Source organism: Trichechus manatus, unplaced genomic scaffold, assembly GCF_000243295.1.
Source record: "Trichechus manatus latirostris isolate Lorelei unplaced genomic scaffold, TriManLat1.0 scaffold00023, whole genome shotgun sequence".
Classification (NCBI taxonomy): Eukaryota; Metazoa; Chordata; class Mammalia; order Sirenia; family Trichechidae; genus Trichechus; species Trichechus manatus.
Genome location: NW_004443959.1, coordinates 19,388,879 through 19,409,868, shown reverse-complemented (window position 1 = coordinate 19,409,868; position 20,990 = coordinate 19,388,879). Strand labels below are relative to the sequence as shown.

Below are 20,990 nucleotides of genomic sequence, written 5' to 3'. Positions count from 1 at the left end.
TGTGTGTTTACTTATTCATATAACATGAATCAATATTGCACCTTTTTCGTGTAAACTGAAAATAGTTCCTGTTCTTAATTAACAAGTACAGAATGAGCCCCTTTCTCAGAAAGCATTTGCCTTCACCTTGTGATTCTTCGTGGTAATGGAACCCTTCTTGTAGCACTTGCTCAGAGCTCTAGCCCTGGTCCTGATCTCTTCTTGTCTCCTGTTCCTGAGTCCCTGTGTCCTGTTTGCTTGAGTCTTACTTCATCACCAGCTAATGCTTTAGGCAGTCTCCAGAGTCTTCCTATTTGTCTCTGATCTCCATAAAGGCAGCAAACTGCCTATTTTGGTTACCATTTTATACTTACTGTATTTGATGAATAAATGATTGCTCAATAAAAGTATGTTGTATGAATGTATTTGTAAGTGATTAAATAATCATGGAGATAGGAGAAATCTGAAACAGGATTTAGAGAAAATCAGCCAAATGTAACATTCCTCACAAAAATAGAATTACAAATATTATCTAGATACCCAGGATAAAAGCCTGTTTAACAAAATATTCAATGACTTACAATATTGTACCGTGAAATAGTACAACGTTGTAATATGAAATAGCCCTTTTTAGAAACTGCTTATTTTTTTCAAGACGTCAGCTTTTACTTTAAGTCTTGGGATCCAGTTTTTTAGCTACCTTTGAGCTAACTGTAGGCTTAAGCCTGTATGATGTAAAATCATTATTTCTGCACTTAACAAAGTATACTGATTTACATGGTGTATATGTACGCGCGTGTGTGTGCGCGAACGTGTGTGTGGGTGCGGATGCGCACACATAAATGTAGTTGGTTTCTTGAACATAGGAAGGGATGCTGAGAGGTAGAAAAAGACACAGTTGGTGTCTTGGATGGCATGAGAAGGGTTTCGCGCCTACAAAGGCAGCAATGGAGATTTGTGTTTGGGGCTAATGATGGCAGTTGTGGGCATCACTAGGAGCCCCATTCTGCAGAAAACTTTGTCAAAAATCTGTGACTGTGATGATTTTGGTAGTGCTTAGGAGTTAGTCTGTTTTTAGTAAGTTGTAGGCGATCTACAAGAACGTGAATGCTACAATGGCTGCAAGAAGAATAGAGAGAGAAAGTGGAAGTGAAGGTCTGAAAGAATAGCAGCTACGGAGAAGAGGTTGTCCTGAAGCTGTGGTGGCAGGAGGGATTTGGCAGTTCCTGCAGCTCCTACCGTGGGAACTTAAACTTGACTGTGACCTTTTACAGGAAAGAGGATTTCAAAAAGAGGAGACTCACCGTAACTGGCACCTCATGTGAATCTTATGTCAGAAGCAGAGTATATACTGGGAATAGGAATCCGGCGATTCTAACTCTAGCTTTGTCACTAACGGTGACTTTAGAGGTGTCATTTAGATATTATCTCGCAGGTTTTTTATCCTTTAGAACAAAACATGACTGCTGTTTTTGGATCATACAGGCAGTAGAATAAGTAAGACATGTTTGAAAGCACTGCCTTCTACGTTCCTTCCATTTTCAATTCTACACACATGGAGTGACTTCCTATTATAGGGTGGGCATTGTGCTACCAGCTCCTGCAACAAAGAAGAAAATGAAACAGTCCCCATTTTCCAGCTGTTTAGAGTCTACTGGGGGATACAGATACTGAAATACACATGAGGAATGTTAAAATAAATGCCGGAAGTGTTATGATAAATGTTCTTACATGGTGCTGTAGGAACTCAAAGTTGGGTATTTATTGCATGTATTTAAATCATCATACTTTATTACAGTTAGAATTCTATTTTGTTTCCAATGAGGTTTTTAACTTTATACATACTCATAGGGGCAGTATTTACTTATTTCTGTTATTATGGTCTCTTCTCCAAAATCACTTTGGGTGGGCTCAATCCTCTGTGGCAGCAAGGGGGAGGACAAGAATCAAGGTTAACACACTGCCCAGGTGTATGTAATGCAAGTCACTTCAAATGGCTACACAGCCTGGAACATGGGTTTGGCTTTCCTTCTCGTCCTGTGATTTGTATGCCTATGCAGCTAGTCATCAGAAACAGATGAGAAAATGTGAATTCACAACCACATCCATGTATTAACGCAAAGAGGTGGCGTAAACGATTAAGTGCTTGACTACTAGCCAAAAGGTTAGCGATTCGAACCCACCCAGAGGTGCCTTGGAAGATAAGACGGGAGCTGCTTCTGAAAAGTCACAGCCTTGCGAAGTCTATGGAGCACAGGTCTACTGTGCACAGACGGGTTGCCATGAGTTGGACTCTGCTGGATGACAGCTAACAAGAGCAGGCAGCAGCAGCAATCCAAAGTTTCAGAGATTATTCCCTTAAGACAATTACTTCTATTTACAGCTCCCCAGTCATTGCCAAAGTAGGGTGTGAGCAACCCAGCAAGTGCATAGCTATTCCACAGTTAGGAAGAAACCATTAGAATTCTTTCTTATATTTATTTTTAAATCTAAAATTAAGGGAAAAAATGAAGCCTTATAATGGGTAATATATGGATTGCAGTGCGGAATTCACTGGTATTCATGTCAGATGGTCACTGTACATACTGTATACTTGTAGATCCATGCAGGAATCTGGTTAGTAAATAACTGAATAGAATGTATTGGGGTACACCGTTTTTTAAACTGAGTGTTATGCAATTAATAGCAATAGGAAACCATTGCCAGAGCTTCTTAAACTTTGATATACACGTGAATCACCTGGTGATGTGATTCAAATGCAGATACTGTTGAGTAGATCTGGTTCACTAGGATTCTGTAGTTCCATGGGGCTCTCAAGGAAGCCTTTGCTCCCTGTCCATAGACCACCTTTGAGTAGCAACAAACTCTGGTCTAAACCCTTCATTCTCAAACTTTGCTTTGAAGTTGATTTCTATGTAATTATTTTAACCATGATCTCAGTGTTGTGGCTGTTTAAAATTTGTCACTTTCTTACTCCAAGCCAACAAATCATCATACAAATACTCCCCAAAAACCACACTCATTGCCGTCAAGTTGCTTCCGATTCGTAGCAACCCTATAGGACAGAGTAGAGCTGCCCCACAGGGTTTCCAAGGAGCAGCTGGTGGACTTGAACTACCGACCTTTTGGTTAGCAGCCATAGCTTTTCACCACCATGTCACCAGGGATTCCATACAAATACAGTATTATTTAAATCTTTCCTAAATGATCATCTTCATTCCGATAGCTTTGTCTAAAGTGAAAAATAAATCAGAATGCAGAAACATTAAAGTGTGAAATAACACTTTTGGAGTTTTTTTTTAAGAACTGGCAATAAAAAACAAAACAAAATCATGTTTTGTATAAGGCTTTTAAATAGCGCCTTGAACCAGCTATTCAAAATTTGATTTTTGTGTGTGCGTGTGTGTTAAATTAATCAGAATCCTTGTGGCATAAATACGGATCTTCTGTTCATATTGAATAAATATACATGTGTTTTTTTAGAAAGTTGTTGAAAAGAAAGCAGCTAATAATTTGCCATTGCCAATGGTTCTCCTGTACTCAAACCATTTTATTTGTATTTCCACTCTGTTTTTACAGACTAAAACTGGTATTGCACTGTTGTATCATGAAGGGTCTGAAAATGCCTATGACATCCGGTTGAAGCTAACAAAAGAGGTACTAACTATTCAAAAACAAGATGTCGTCTGTGTTAGTGGAAGCAATCACAGTGCAAATGTAAGTGCTTCTGGATCTCCACGCTTCCAATGGTGTGTTTCAAAAATGTTTTGAATTTATGAGCTGAGAAGGTCTTGTTCAGATGAAAGCCATATAAAAATTATTGTGCAAGAATAGTTGCTAATGAAAAGCTTCTAGGCCATTATTTAAATATTCCTAACTGCTGGTGTTGCTTATACCCAGCTAAAATAGTATTTTCAAAACTGTATCATTTACTTCGAGCCCTGGTGGTGCAGTGGTTAAGAGTTTGGCTGCTAACCAAAAGTTCAGCAGTTCAAATCCACCAGCCTCTCCTTGGAAACCGTATGGGGCAGGTCTGCTCTGTCCAGTAGGGTTGCTATGAGTCAGAATCGACTCGAAGGCAACAGGTTTTGGATCATTTACTCTCTCCCTGACTTTCTTAATTTCTTTGTTAAAGCATATTCTTCGAGGAGCTTTAAATAAAAAATAGTCCCAAATACCACAATATGAAATGTGATATATTCTAATTAGAAAATAAAAATGCATAATATAATGGTTACTGTATTTACTAAAAGAATAATAACTTTAGAGTTTCCATCTAGAATGACATGCAATGAAAAATAAAATAGTTTTTCTTAGCATTAGGTATTAACTTTGTACGTTTGCATCTGTGGATGTCAGGATGCATTTTCATGCTGGAAGCATAGTCCTTCTTGGCTTCAATTGTACTCTTGACTCATGAATGCAGTTGTCTTAAGGAAAAGAAATTTATTTATTTGATGCAGTAGAATATTGAATAAACATTAAGAAATATATTTTTGGCAGCTTCTTTGTCAGAATTTAACTCAAAAAGGACTACTACAAATAGAATATAATATATTAAAATCACGTTCAGTGTCCTAATTTTCTTTCTAGTAGGCTTAAATAATTTCAGCTTTATGTTTCAACATTAGTCAGGGATCCTCTATAAATTTCTCCTTTAAACACATCTGTTAGCTACAAAAACTGCTACTCAAATCATGTAGTTGAAAGGAAGGTCTTTTCAAAGTGTTTTTGAAAATATTTCAATTCATGGTTGGCTCTTTTGGAAGTTACAGACTCTGGAGACCCCTTATGTCTAGTCTTCTGAGTCTTCATGACCTTTATCTTGAAAATGAAATAATCAGGTGTTTTTTATCCCACTTGCAATCCTCTGATCAGTATTTCCTCAAGAGATGCAGATGTTAGCAAAATTTGATGCGTTCATTTAGAAAGTTTGGTTAGTTTGTTGAGAAAGTACAATATGATTACCGCATATTAGTAATTAATTCTAAACATACATTTTTATCTTATGTGTGTATTGCTATTTATGAACTGCATTGCTCATGTCTTCTGTTTGAAATTCCCCCTACTTCTGTTGCCTAGAGCCCAAATCTACCCTGTTCTACCCTGATGATGTGTCAGCAAGTCCACTCAGTTCATGCCACCTCTACCAGTCTAGGATTCTCTGCAGTTCTAGGACTGGTAAAACCAAATAAAAGAGGGTGAAAATGAGTATGCTGTCCTCTCTACTCTTCTTCCCTCACTCTTAGACCTGGGACCTGGGTCTTGTCCTCTCTTCTTCCCTCTTCATTCTACAAACTCCAATTGCACTTTAAAAGCACCTATAAAATTCCCACTAAACTGAGTCTTTTTTCTTTAAAAAAATGTAGGTAGAGCTCATGTCTAACTTAGTCCAATTAACCCTACCACTGTTAGTTTGATTGTTTTTTCTTTCACTTGTTCTAACTACCAAACAATGATGGGAGGAGGGAAAGAGGGGAAAACTGAGGAAGAGTTTTTTTGACCCATTTAAAAATTTACCCATCCTAATAACAACATTTTAAGCTATAGAAAATCTCACTCAATTTATAGTAAAAAAAATACTGGTTTTTTTACTGTAATAGGAGAGAAAAAATATATTACTCTTTTTTCTTGTATTTCTAAGTGTCAGATTTTCTTCCCAAGATTAAGTTCTTGCTTACAATTGTAGATTCCTTCCTAAGAAAAAATGAGCGTATGCTAATACTTATGCAATTATGCATACAATTTCAAGGGATTTACTGATGCCTAAAAACATCCATAGACTTGAGATTAAAATTCCCTGCTCTCAAAGAGTGAGGGTAGATTAGAACACCTAACTAATACAGATTCCCATCCATTCACTGCCAGTTTTATTCTTTAATTATCTCTGTAGTTTTTTAGAAACGTAGTGAACACATTTGTGAATAAACTTGCATACATGGGCTGGAAATTGGGGGAGGAAGGCCATGAAATTCAGAAGAAATCTTTTTTTTTTTCCCACAGGAGAACACATCCAGCTACTGAGATCACAACTTCTTATATATCCCAGTTATGGAATCATATTAGTACTAATGCCTTTGGTCTAAAGGCAGTTGAAACTCTGCATTCCTCTGTAGGTTATATAAATAAAACTATTCTTGCCATGAGAATTTATCATGTGTTTGGAGAATGAAAAGGACTACTTTCTAAAAAGGTCACAGCTGTTTTTAGAATCAGAGGTAGACTATTTCTCTGGGGTTCTCAAAACATAGCAATTTTCATTATATCCACATTATTGAACATTTTTCACGTTAACCTTCATCAAGAAACCTGGCTGAGAACCATTGTTTTCCATTTTAAATACTTGTAAGAGCAAGAATGGAAAATCTAATCATTCAGTGATCTATCTGTAGGATGAATGAGTGGGGATTTTAGGTTTATGAAGTTAAAAAATTATCAGATTCAGTTCAATACATATATATATTGAGTACAGAATATAGATATTAAAGTCAAGCAGAAATGAGCTCATCATTTGGATGATAAGCCATAGATACTGCTATTATTACTACTACTACTGCTATTCTATTTGATGTTCCAGTACTTTCATGAGCATATTGCATACAGTGATTCACTTAAAACTCACAAGAACATTATGCAGTAGGTACCCTTATGATCCCTGTAGTAGACAGAGGTGATAAAACTAAGGGACGCCGAGGTTAAGTAACTCACTCATTCAGCCTTCTGTGTTGTCTGACGCATCACTCACAACTGTATAGATCTACAAGCTACTTCAAAATCCTTATTGAAGTGATATGTACAGTTCAGACTGGTATTTTTATTTTTAAGGTCAGTTTTTACTTAATAGGAAGCAGCACTGATAAATAATAAATGATAAATGAGTTTTACATTCCCAGCTCGATTTCAGTGGAAGACCCATGCTCACTTCAAAACCAGTTTATGCACTAACTAGACAGTAGACAAGATTTATCTTAGCTGAAAGGAAGGACAGCACACACTACAGGGGAAGTCAGCACAACTGGACTAAACCAAAGCTAAGAAGTTTCCTGAATACAACCAAACATTTCGAGGGACAGTGTAGCCGGGGCGGAGGCCTTGGGACCATGCTTTCAGGGGACATCTAGGTCAATTGGCATAACAAAGTTTATTAAGAAAATGTTCTGCATCCCACTTTGGTGAGTGGTGGCTGGGGTCTTAAAAGCTAGCGAGTGGCCGTCTAAGATGCATCAGTTGGTCCCAACTCACCCGGAGTAAAGGAGAATGAAGAACACCAAAGTCACAAGGAAAATATTAGCCCAAGAGACAAAAGGGCCACATAAACCAGAGACTCCATCAGCCTGGGACCAGAAGAACTGGATGTTGCCAGGCTACCACCAATGACTGTCCTGACAGGGAACACAACAGAGAGTCTCTGATGGAGCAGGAGAAAGGTGGGGTGCAGAACTCAAATTCTAGTAAAAAGACCAAACTTAATGGTCTGAGTGAGACTGGAGGAACTCCAGAAAGCATGACCGCCAGACTCTCTGTCAACCCAGAACTAAAACAATTTCCGAGGTCAACTCTTCAGACAAATATTGGACTGGACTGTGGGGCATAAAACGATACTCGTGAAAAGTGTGCTTCTTAGCTCAAGTAGATACATGAAACTAAACGGGCACCTTCTGTCCGGAGGTGAGATGAGAAGGCAGAGAGGGTCAGGAGCTGGTAGAATGTACACGGGAAATCCGGGGTGGAAAGGAGCAATGTGCTGTCACAGTACAGGGGAGCAGTTAGGGTCACATAACAATGTATGCATAAATTTTTGTATGAGAGACTAATGTGAAGTATAAACTTTCACTTAAACAATAAAGAATCACTTTATTATTCAATACTTATTCAGTAGATGAGCTTGTAGAGAATTTGGTTGTTTAAAAACTCAATTTAGAGTTTACACTAAGCTTTAAATCTTTGGTTGCACTTATAGTTTTGTTTGCTCAGTAGAGAAGACATAATTTAGGAGTAGACTTGTGTTTTGTTTTCTTGAACCTGCTGAAAAGGTAAACACAGTATCAGTTAATGATTGGATGTAATTTTTATCACATAAAAAAGATGTCAAAATTAAATTTACTATTAAACAACAGTAGATTTTTTTTAATTCTTCTGATTCAACATCAGAGTTTAGAATCTACAAATTCATATTCCATTTATTTTCCTATCCCTTCACATCAACATGCCATTTTGAATGCTTATAAATCTCTGGATTCTCTAGTTATATCCTAAAGAGTTATGTAATATGGAAGAAGCGGCTTTTACTCATATTTCTAGAGTATTTGTATGGATTGTTTACTTGTCTTTATAATTGTCTTTGAACATTTGAGATGCTTATATTTTTACTAAATTGGAAGTTTATGTAGGTGGTTTAAATGAATGTGGTAGGGAAATTACATATGAAAAAAGTTTTAATAAATGTCTATGTTCTAAATAGTAATTTAAATTGTGGCAAGCTTAGAGTTGATATGTATTTTAGAGAATTCCATATTACTATTGAGGAAATCAAGACTCAGGAAAAGAAAATTACTGATATAAGATCACAAAGCTAATTACAGAGTTAAGTAATCTGTTGTACAGTATGTCAATTTATAATCTAAGGAATACTGTTTGATAAATTAGTGAATTTAACAGCACAAAAAGTCATATAATGTTTGAAATGTACAAAGAAGCAACAGCAGTACCAAACACAACAAATGTTACTTGAACTGTTGAAAAGGTGTAAATATAGGGAGGTAACCAGTCACCGAAACTGGTGTTTGCTAATCCAGGGTAACCTAGATACAGTACTTTAATGTGTGCTTTGGAAGTCAGAGCCTAGGGACCTAGCCAGATAGGATTGATCAGAATCTCTCACTTGCATAAAGTAAGGATGCTAAAAATGTCACGTCTTTAGTGAGTTAACTAGAAAAAGGAAAAAACAAATAAGCAAACAAAAATAACTACCAAACAGAAGGGATACCGTGGCAATACTTAAATGTCTTATCTGGAAGAAAGAGGGAGAAAAAAATATCCCCCAAGAATACCAAGCCTACTCTCATTTGGGTTTGGTGTGGGAATTTATACTACTTCTGTGGCCTGAAAAATCTCAAGCTGACAATTAAGTTTAAAGTAATGTGTAGGGTTTGGTGGTTCTCCAGGCACCATATAGAAGCAAAAATGCATTTTCTCTCTGGAAGGATGCACTTTAAATCCAAGCCTCAACTACTTCTCAAGTATAAAGTTCAAAGAAATCTTTAGAGATTACATGAAACTCATAAATCCACAAGGAAGAAAGCCACCATAAGCAAGAGACAATAGAAATTTAAAAATTGCAGAATCTGCAGAGACATAAGATTCTAAAATTACCAGATTCATAGTATAAAATGCATGTGTATTTTGTTGAAAAACATAGAAGAGGGTATCAAAAGTATGGTAAAGTAAGTGGTTAAAAATGTGATCTGGCAGATGTGAAAACAAACCAAAGGAAATATACAGAAATAAAAATGAAAGCAATAAATGAAATCACAATCTCGACTATCAGTTAAATAGCATATTAGAAGCGTAAAGAAAATTAATGAACTATAAAATAGATTTTAATAAATTACACAGGATGAAACACAAAGAGTTGGAAAATATGTAAAAGAAAGGTTAAGATACCTTAAGAACAGAGGAAGATTGTTGAACATTTGACTAAGTAGAGATGCATGAAAAAGAATAGAGAAAATGGAGATGAGGTAGTGTATGTCAAAGGGATTACGGCTGAGAATTTTACATAGCTGGTGAAAGACATCCATTCTCAGATGTAGGAGCCCAATGGATTCCAAGTGAGAGTAATAAAGAAACCTACTCTTATAATATGCTTGTCTGATATTGTTATCCATATTATACTTGCTTCATAGGAAGGTTTTCTCTTTTTTTGTATTTTCTCGAAGAGTTTGCATAGTACTGGTGTTATTGGTATAGTACTAGGAGGTTTTGTCTGGCTAATGTCAAAAATCTATGCACTCATATTAAATATTATAATTAAGTCCAGACTATTTTAACTCTGAAGTCAAGGCATATCATATCAATTGGTTTTGTTTTATTTTTTAGGGCATCTTTTGTGTATTACAGTTCGTTTATACACCGGGATCACTCTTTCCTAACCATATCACCCTTTGCTGCTAAAACCACAACCAAACCAGATCTGTTGCCACTGAGTCAGTTCTGGCTCATAGCGACCTTATAGGACAGCGTAGAACTGCCCCATAGGGTTTCCAGGGAGCGGCTGGTGGATTTGAACTGCCGACATTTTGGTTAGCAGCTAAGCTCTTAACCACTGTACCACCAGGACAGTGGTAAAGGCAAATTCTAAAGCATCTGATTTGCAAATCATCACAGATATTGAATATAGAAAGCTATAAGGTTTAACTAGTGTTCTGAAATTTTTTCTAGCAAAAGTTGGCAGTCTCTTTGAAAAGAACAATTAATGAAATGTAGTCCTCAGCAAAATATTTAGAATTTACCTCTAACTTAGTCTGTATAATGGCTGACTCTTGCAAATTCTACTTTGTGTTAGCTTTTGACATTATGGAGTTAGCTCATTAAAATGCTTTTAATAGTACCCATATTATATCTCACTTTAATGAGCAAAATTGTAACTTAAAAACCATTAACATAGTGGGTAGGTTGGCCGTAGATTTATGAAAGTTTACAACAAAGGTTTATTTTAAAGTTAAAATAATAGTTTGTATATCTCTGTATGTGTGTGTGTGTGTACTTTTTACAAGGAAATGAAAACAAAAAATGTTATTCAAATACAACTTTAAATACCTAAAAATCATAGTAACAAAGCTATTTTGCATAATCTGCTAAACATTTTTTATTCTTTCCTTTAATTATCTAGTTTTTCAAATCAAGAAAAGTTGAAAAGCAATGAAACAAAACCTCATGAAATTGTCACTAATATTTATTATAAATCAATATATTACCCTATTTGCTTCAGAAGGCTCCATTTTTAAAAAGAAATACAATACTAAAAATATATCTGAAGCCTTACTCTCCTGTCCCTTCATCTGCCATTTTCCCCAGTGGCTATCATTATACTGATGTTGGTATGTATTATTCGATTTAAATTTCTAAATCATTTCTATATATATTTGCATGAACAACATATATATTGTCTTATGTGGTTTATATGAGTAGAATAATGTCGTACCTTCATTTTAAAACTTTTATTCATATACGTATAAACATTTTCTGCTCCATGTAAATCTGTTCTGTTTGATACACAGATAAACAAAAATTAATTGATATATTTGCTGCACATTCTTGTTTGGATTTAACCCCTCCAAGTGCAATTTGTATTTTCAATATCACCAATGTATTTATTTCAGTAAATATTACTTTGCAATGATGCAGAAACTTTTTCAAAATAGATTTCTCCAAATTTCATCCATATATATGCTGAAGTCCCTTTGTTAGTGTTTCAGATAACAAAATGGAAGGGTAATAATGTCTGTTTAGTAGCTCATTAGCTTTACATGAATAATAAAAAACCAAACCTGTTGTCTTCGAGTAGATTCCGACTCATAGCAACCCTACAGGACAGAGTAGAACCGCCCCATAGGATTCCCAAGGAGCAGCTGGTGGATTCGAACTGCCGACCTTTTGATTAGCAGCCATAGCTCTTAACCACTGCACCACCAGGACTACCCACATGAATAATAGTGAAGTTGAAATACTGTATGGATATTTTATTGGTTTAAATTTTTTTGAAGAGTTTTAAGGAACTTTAAGAAACCAAGCATAGTGGTGGTTGAGTGGTAGAATTCTCCCCTTCCACGCTGGAGAGGCTGGTTCTGTTCCTGGCTAGTGCACTTCATGCGCAGCCAACACTCATCTGTCATTGGAGGCTTGCATGTTGCTTTGATGCTGAACAGGTTTCAGTGGAGCCTCCAGACTAAGATAGACTAGGAAGAAAGGTTTGCCGATCTATTGCCGAAAATCAGCCAGTAGAAACCCTGTCGAGTCACAATGGTTCGATCTGCAGCCGACCTTGGAGATGGCTCAGGACCAGGCAGGATGTAATTGTGTTGTGCATGGTTCTCCATGAGTTGTGACCAAGTAGGTGGCGGCTGGCAACAACATTCTGTACAGATTTTTAGATCCCTCTCATATGGATTTGGAGCCCTGGTGGCACAGTGGCTAAGGGCTCAGCTGCTAACCAAAAGGTCGGCAGTTGGAATCTCCCAACTGCTCCTTGGAAACCCTGTGAAATACTTCTACTCTGTCGTATAGGGTTACTATGAGTTGGAATCGACTCAACAGCAACGGGTCTTTTTTTTTTTTTTTTTTTAAATATGGATTTGACTCAACACCAAAATTAAAATCTTAGTATCTTCAAACCCTTAAAAAGGCATTTACTTATATCTGATGGTAAATTCAGATTCTTTATCTCACTAAATAAATCTTACATGTCTGAACTATTCAAAAAGAGTAAGGAGAGATACACCAGCCTCCATCCTAAAAGATACAGAGTGTGGTAATTGAATATCCGGCTCTACATAAGAAAAAATGTCTAGTGATTCGCCCCTGCCCCCATCTCCCACACCTATTTGAAATATTAGAATCCATTAACACTTAGTTTTCCCTGAAATAAAATACTAGAAGTATTTTTGAACATATATTTTTCTAAAATAAAATACTACAGAAGATTCTTTCTCTAAATCTTTAAATTTCTTATTTCTCTTTCAGGCCCTTCAGTTAAACCTTGGGAAAGAAAAGTTGCTTTCCTCTTACTGGCCATTCATACCTGTTAGTTTTCTTCTTAACGAGCAGGGTTTGGCTCTGGCATTCTCTAAGCAAAACGTCATGAGAAAAGGGATGGCGTTGGTTGGAGAGTACCAGGCAGAGGGAGGAGTTGGAGTGTCAAAATTTCAGATTGTCTGTGTGACAAGACACCTTCTGAATTGAATAAGCCTTAGCTGCTGATAGAGAGGCAGCAGGCCTAGTGGGATAATGGCACAGTGGCAAAGTTTATAACAGACTGAAATTTGTCTTTCTGGAAATTGCAATGTTCAAATCTGAAAATGAGTTTACAAGTGTGGCAAATTTAAATTTAGTATTAAGCCTACAGTTTAATTGTTAAAATGTGTGCCAAATCATATATCATTCAAGAAGAACTTGAAAAACATAATATTTTAGACAGCCAGACCAAGAAATCTAACCCTTCAGTGTCCTTACGTCATTTTTATTTTTGTTTGATGAAAAGTATATAATGGGTAAGAATGATCTGTGTCTTAGAAAACAGTTGTATCTCAAAATATTTATAGTCGGAAGATAATGTGGCAACATCTAAGCCCTATTATAAATGTCAGCTACCAAGAGGTCAAGATGAATTAAATGTCAAAACATAGTTTGGGGTTAAATGATAAAACACAGAAGAATATTTTTATTTTTTGAAAGACTTTATCTTATATATTTGTAAGCAAAAGAAAAGTGGATTCAGTTTGAAAAGAATTTACTGAACAAATACCTTAGAATCCAGAGTTCATTCTCAAAAAGTCTTATTATATATTTTGATTATGTTCTGAATTCATTCATTGATTAGTGATGAGGCCTCTGAATATGGCAGGTGAAGAAGCCCTGTTTATACAAGTACACATGTAAACAGAGGAGATCTGGCCATTAGTTTTTTTTTAGCTGAGTGTTCTGTGTTGGTTCATTGTCTGGTACCTGTGGTTGACTCTAAAAGGGTATTACCGTATAAACTAATTAAATAATGGCCTATTTTGGTTTAATTAGAAAATCCTTTTTGATAGGATTAGCTCCTGTCTGGATATCTGTTAAGAGAACCATTATGGAAAATTCTATCTGTGACTTTAAAATAAAAGGATCAGCTCCAGCTTGCCTATAGGAGTATAAATTAGGGCACAAAATCAATATAGTCACTTTAGCTGGGCTGCAGTGTGAAAAGTTTCAATCAAAAGCTGCAGAAGTTTTGCTTCACATTTATTTTTGTGCTTGAAAATAGAAAGTAAGTTCTTAGACATGTTAATATTAAAATCATGTTTAGAACCTTAATCATTATATAATCTTCATTTATTAAAATATGATTACATTGATTGGCCAAATGTTTTCTCCCAATTTTGAAAAACTAAACCCGTTTGATGCTTGAATGAGGTAGTTTTGAAAGATAGAGAAGAACAACATTTCATAGAAGAGACTAAATTCTCCTGACATTTTTATGAAATTTCATAATTGATAGCATGTTTTCCCATAATTATCTTACTTGACTTCCTAGGTAGGAAATGTGTTATTATCACCATTTTACCGATGCAGAAACAGAGAGAGATTTAAATGACTGGCCCAGATTTGCACAGAAACGGACATTTTAGCAGATGGCATGGAGCAAATATTTGCATAAATCAAGATGGGAGCTTAGGCAGAATAATCGATAATAGGCTGTTCAAGTTTCATTAAACAGATATTAAAGAAGTTTATGATGTCAGTTTTTTTTTTTTTAACCTTACCTGTTTGGAATTAGTCCAGACTTTTGGTAGGAGTTCATTCATTTTGCCCCAAGTGACCATTTTCTTAATATTTCATTTGAATTGTCTATAAATGAATAAAATGGCAGCTGTAAAATGTATGTTAAGACTGGTTGGCAAAGTCTATTGAAGTGGACACCAACTTGTGTCTTTTCAAAATATATTTTCTCTGACGCGTATTTGCTGGCTTTCAGCGAGGTTCACATGCTTATTTGAAGGTTAAACTGAAAAACTTCATTGAATATAGCAGGTATTCCTGGTTAATATGGTATTATAAGACTGGTTGCTGTTGAGTTGACCCTGACTCATAATGACCCCATGTGTGTCAGTGCAGAATTGTGCTCCATAGGATTTTCAGTGGCTGATTTTTTGGAAGTAGATTGCCAGGCCCTTCTTCCGAGATGCGTCCAGATGGACTTGAACCTCCAGCCTTTCTATTAGCAGAGTTCAGTTAAGAGAGTTAGTTATTTGCACCACCCCAATTATCTAATCTGCTGTTGCTCATAATTTTTTTCTAAGACGCTTATGACATGTTATGGAGTCTCACAAAGGAATAGCTAGCAGGTGGATTCTTTGTATTCCTGGTCCCCCATTTAACATAGTGGGATTTCAGTGTTTACTGAATAAATCCATGAATGAGTGAATCAATGCCCCTCCCTCCCCTTTTTTTCAGTTCATACTCATAGTGGAATACTTACTTTGAAAGCTAACTTTCTGTGTTTACAAGACAGAAGATGGTATGCTTCTAATACATAGGAATATTACCCTCTTCCTTCTCAATGGAAACACCCTTGGGAACCATTTGCCATTACAATTAGATTTAAAATCGAATCTACTTCTGCTGTCCTTTGTTGAAATGTGGTTGAGAAGTGTTCCTGGCATTTCAGATAAGTACTTAGATTATGTTTCTAATAGGAAATCACAGTATACACATCATAAGAGTAACTTTAACTTTCTATTCAGCAGTCTCTTCTGTTTGGAATACAGTCTAGGACAAGGAAAAAGACAAAAATGATTGCTGAGACAATAAAGACCCTGAAATAAAGCTCTTTTTCTGTCTATGATTTTATAAATAGTTCATCAATTAATATTATATGCTCAAAAAAGCTCAAGACAGTGAAGTTTTAAAGTGTTATTTAATGTGTTCTCATACATACCCTTAAAATAGATATCTTTGCTCTATTTCTTTGCTTCTTTACTTTGAGCTTGTGTGCATTCGCTAGTAAGAATAGAATTACAAATGGATCTTACAGGTTGTGGAGGATACATATGGTAACTGGTATGGCAGGTTTCCCCGTCGGCCCATGTTCACTGCTGGCAGTGAGCGCACACCGTACATAGAACGCGAGCTCAGCAGTGTTCCTGCTGTTATGTAACGATTTCTCTGATCCTTTTTCTTACTCCTCTGTCCTTGCTTTCCTTACATAAACACTTTTTAAAGAGTCATTCAGTCTGAAAGCTCTTAAGTTGTCACTCAACAATTAAAGCAGTGTATGTTATTTTCATTATTCCCATTAAAGTTTACTTCTGAGATTAAAAACATCCTTTTCTGCATTCATACATCTAGTCCCAGGACTCTTATTTCACGCCCTCTCGATGTGGTTGCTACTTTGTCCCACCGGATCTAGTTGCAGTAGGTTAGAAATGACTTCAGTCAGTTTAGACCACAACAAAATATATGTATATGATTTACTATATTAAAGACTTGGAGATTCGGAACAGTTCAATAGCCGTTTAAGGGCATATTGTATGTTTAGGTTTTTATCATCACCGTCACCTTTAAATTTAGGCACTATGAACATAGGTCATGAAAAAAAATTGACAATTCATGAATTAATACTGATTAGTTAAAAGTCGACCAAAGCATAATTGAGCTAAGCAGAGAAGTATAGTGAAAAAGGAGCAAGTTTTGGAATTAGTGGAAAGAAAAGAGATTTTAAAAATAGAACCAGGCTTACGCTGCAGCTTTCTATATTTACTACCTTGGAGAACATAAGCACGTCATGTCACTTGTCTGAGCCTTCATTCCTTATGTCTAAAGTGGAATAATTTGGCCAGCTTTGCAGGAGTTTTGCATGGATTTTAAATAATTCCTGCAATAGGTCCTGCTTTTATCAATACCTTTATTTCCATGTGTGCAAAAGCGATTGAAGATTTTAAATATTTTCAGTAGTATAGTATTTAAGCAATGCCACTTTGGAAATATATTTTAAACATTTATTTAAGTTTAAATGGAAAAGTTATATATTCATTTTCTGGTAGTGCATTTGAACCTAAACTTAGTTTGTTTTCTAAAATTTTTTAAAGCACAGAACTGTTACACTTCGCAGACAACATATTGGCGGCTTGGGCCTGAGCATAAAGGTATGAGCATATTTTTACTATTCCTACTTTTCCTTTTTGATGAACATTTTCATTTTCAATAAAATTATGGAAAGTGCAGATTTTTTCTGTTGACTGTGTCTTTCAGGGAGGTGCTGAACACAAGGTCCCTGTCGTCATATCAAAAATATTCAAAGATCAAGCAGGTAAAAACAGCCAAAATAATTTATGTATACATTGCAATAGTTTGTAAGATAATATTTAAAATGATAAAAATGAGCAAATACTTATTTTTACTGATTATTTAAGCTACCATTTTATTTTTGTACTTGTATCGTATTTTAAAAGTATTATTTTTTTAATCCCTTGATATGATACTGCCTTTTCATTTATACTGATCCTCCAAGCCCTTAAGAGAAATACTGATTCATGTTTGATGCAGCTAGTTATCCTGTAAAGATATTGAGGAGTCAGTGGTTGGAAGACTGAAGTTTTCTTAGGTATACTGAAAAAATTGAGGGGAATTAAATATAGAGATGAAAGAATCAATGGTGTTCATTAGAGTTTGTGAAATAAAGGACTCTGAGCATAAAAGGAAAAGAGACTTATTGCAAAATTACAGTCCACCATCCCAAGAATGGATTGTGGAAGTGGTTCAGTATTTAATAAGTGGCATTAGTTCATTAATTACCACTTCTACTAACTACATAAAATACTGGCTGTGGGAATAATAATCACAAAAATAACATTTACTGAGAGTTACTATGTGTAGATGTGGAAATTAATGATGGAATTTCCAGCCATGTATTCCGCTACTGGGAAGACTATTGCCCATCAAAGTAGATTTTCTGGTGTACACTTTCTCCTAACTATCAACTGTCTCATCTGGCATTTCACATTTATGACAAGAGTAACAATTCTGCTACTGACTATTTTGTGTACTTTTGGCAGTAACGAATGCCAAGAGGTGAGGCAAGAGTAACACTGGCTGTTATGGTTAAGCTTGTATGTCAGCTTGGCTGGGCCATGATTTTCAGTGATTTTGCAGTTACGTAATGATGTACAGGCATACCTCATTTTATTGTGCTTCACTTTATTGCAATGCACAGATACTGTGTTTTTTACAAATTAAAGGTTTGTGGCAACACTGCCCATCACGTCTGTCAGCTCCGTTCTCCCAACAGCATGCGCTCACTTCGTGTCTCTGTGTCACATTTTGGTAGTTCTTGCAATCTTTCAAACTTTTTCATTATTATTATATCTGTTATGGTAATCTGTGATCAGTGATCTTTGATGTTACTATGTAATTGTTTTGGGGAGCCATGAACCGCACCCATATACGACGGTGAACTTAATCAGTAAATGCTGTGTGTGTTCTGACTGCTCCACCGACTGGCTGTTCTCCATCTCTCTCCCTCTTCTCAGGCGTCCCCATTCCCTGAGACACAGCAATATTGAAATCAGGCCAACTCATAACCCTACAGTGGCCTCTAAGTGTTCAAGTGAAAGGAAGTGTCACACCTCTCTTGCTTTAAATCACAAGCTAGAAATGATTAAGCTTAGTGAGGAAGGCATGCTGAAAGATGAGATAGGCTGAAAGCTAGGCCCCTTGCAGCAAACATTTAGCCAAGCTGTGAATGCAAATGCAAAGTTCTTGAAGGAAATGAAAAGTGCTACTCTAGTGAACACACAAATGGTTAAGAAAGTGAAACAGCCTTATTGCTCATATGGAGAAAGTTTTAGTGGTTCGGATAGAAGATCAAACCAGTCACAACATTTCCTTAAGCCAGAGCCTAATCCAGAGCAAGGCCCTAACTCTCTTCAATTCGATGAAGGCTGAGAGGTGAGGAAGCTGCAGAAGGAAAGTTTGAAGCTAGCAGAGGTTTGTTCATGAGGTTTAGGTAAAGAATCTGTCTCCATAACATAAAAGTGCAAGGTGAAGTAGCAAGTGTTGATGTAGAAGCTGCAGCAAGTTATCTAGAAGATCTAGCTGAGATAACTGATGAAGGTAGCTACACTAAACAACAGATTTTCCGTGTAGATGAAACAGCCTTACAGAGAAAGAAGATGCCATCTAGGACTTTCATAGCTGGAGAGGAGAAGTCAATGCCTGGCTTCAAAGCTTCAGAGACAGGCTGACTCTCTTGTTAGGGGCTAATGCAGCTGGTGACTTTAAGTTGAAACCAATGCTCGTTTACCATTCTCAAAATCCTAGAGCCTCTAAGAATTATGCTGAATCTGCTCTGCCTGTGCTCTATAAATGGAACAGCATAGTGTGGATGACAGCACATCTGTTTACAGCATGGTTTACTGAATATTTTAAGTCCATTGTTAGGACCTACTACTCAGGAAAAAAAGGTTCCTTTCAAAATATTTCTGCTCATTGACAATGCATCTGGTCACCCAAAGAGCTCTGATGGAGATGTACAGGGAGATTAATGTTGTTTTCATGCCAGCTAACAAAACATCCATTCCACAGCCCATGGACCAAAGAGTAATTTTGACTTTCAAGTCAAATTTCAAATACATTTCATAAGGCTGTAGCTGCCATAGATAATAATTCCTTTGATGGATCTAGGCAAAGTAAACTGAAAACCTTCTGGAAAGGATTTACCATTTGAGATGCCATTAAGAACATTCGTGATTCGTGGAAAGAGATCAAAATATCAACAGTAACAGGAGTTTAGAAGTTGATTCCAACCGGCATGGATGACCTTGATGGGTTCAGGACTTTAGTGGAGGAAATAACTGCAGATGTGGTGGAAATAGCAGGAGAACCAGAATTAGAAGTGGAGCCTGAAGAAGTGAATGAATTGCTGCAATCTCATGATAAAACTTTAACAGATGAGGAGTTGCTCGTTATGAATGAGGAAATAAAGTGATTTCTTGAGATGGAATCTATTACTGGTGAAGATACTACCAACATTGTTGAAGTGACAACAAAGGATTTAGAATATTACATAAACTTAGTTGATAATGCAGCAGCAGAGTTTGAGAAAATTGATTCCAATTTTGAAAGAAGTTCTACTGTAGGTAAACTGCTATCAAACAGCATCACATGCTGCAGGGAAATCTTTCGTGAAAGGAAGTGTCAATTGATGCAGCAAACTTCATTGTTGTTCTGTTTTAAAAAAATTGCTGCAGCCACCCCAGCCTTCAGCAACCATGACTGTGATCAGTCAGAAGCCATCAATATTGAGGCAAGACCCTCTACCAGCAAAAAGACTGACTAGCTGAAGGCTTAAATGATGATTAGCATTTTTTAGCAATAAAATATTTTTTAATTAAGGTATGTTCATTGTTTTATTAGTCATAATGCTATTGCACACTTAATAGACTACAATATAGTGTAAACATAACTTTTATATGCACTGGGAATCCAAAAAATTTATGTGACTTGCTTTAATGCAATATTTGCTTTATTGCGGTGGTCTGGAATCTAACCCACAATATCTCTGAGGTACACCTGTAACTTGGCAGTTATGTAATTATATAATTTGGCAGTTATATGATAGTGTAACTTTGTAGTTGTGTAATAATGTAGTCATCCTCCATTTTGTGATCTGATGTGGTCATCCTTCATTTTTGCATAAAACCGATTTCACATAATGACCTGGTCTTTGGAACCTAACCATGCCCCTAATAGAAGAAGGGGTGTAATAGAATTACTTCATTAAATGGCATATACCTAACTAGCTCTTTATAGGATTCTCAGCTTCTCTTGTGGCCAGCCTGTTATACCACCTGCTATCCAGCTTGTCTCAACACTGATCTGTCAGTTTGCTCCTCCGTCACCCCCATCAGTTCCTTGGTTTGTAGTTGTTGTTGTTAGTGATTGCCAGTTCAAGTTCGATTCATTGCAAACCCATGTGTGCAGAGAAGAACTGTACTCCATAGTGTTTTCAAGTTTGTAAATTTCAGAAGCAGATCTCTAGGCCTGTTTTCCAAAGTGCCTCTGGGTGGGTTCAGACCACCAAACTTCTGGCTAGTTGTCGATCTCTTAACCTTTTGGGCTACCCAGGGACTCGTTTTGATTTGTCGTGATTTGGCTAGGAGCAGTGGGAGGCTCATCACCCTGAATATGCAAACCACTGGTGGCGGGGTATGGACACTTTGATTAACTTATGTCTTCTGCTTGATAAAAATTGTAAG

General features: G+C 36.4%; 1 protein-coding gene across 1 annotated transcript in view; it reads left to right on the top strand.

Moving 5' to 3' along the window:
- The first annotated feature begins 3,486 nt into the window (after window positions 1–3,486).
- The window catches only part of SNTG2 (syntrophin gamma 2), a 315,981-nt gene continuing 298,477 nt past the window's right edge, over window positions 3,487–20,990 (top strand). Inside the window, exons 1-3 of the mRNA XM_023728305.1 lie at window positions 3,487–3,696; window positions 16,824–16,880; window positions 16,987–17,044. Of these exons, the coding sequence (XP_023584073.1) occupies window positions 3,505–3,696; window positions 16,824–16,880; window positions 16,987–17,044 (307 nt within the window). The 5' untranslated portion in view covers window positions 3,487–3,504. The remainder of the gene's footprint in view (window positions 3,697–16,823; window positions 16,881–16,986; window positions 17,045–20,990) is intronic.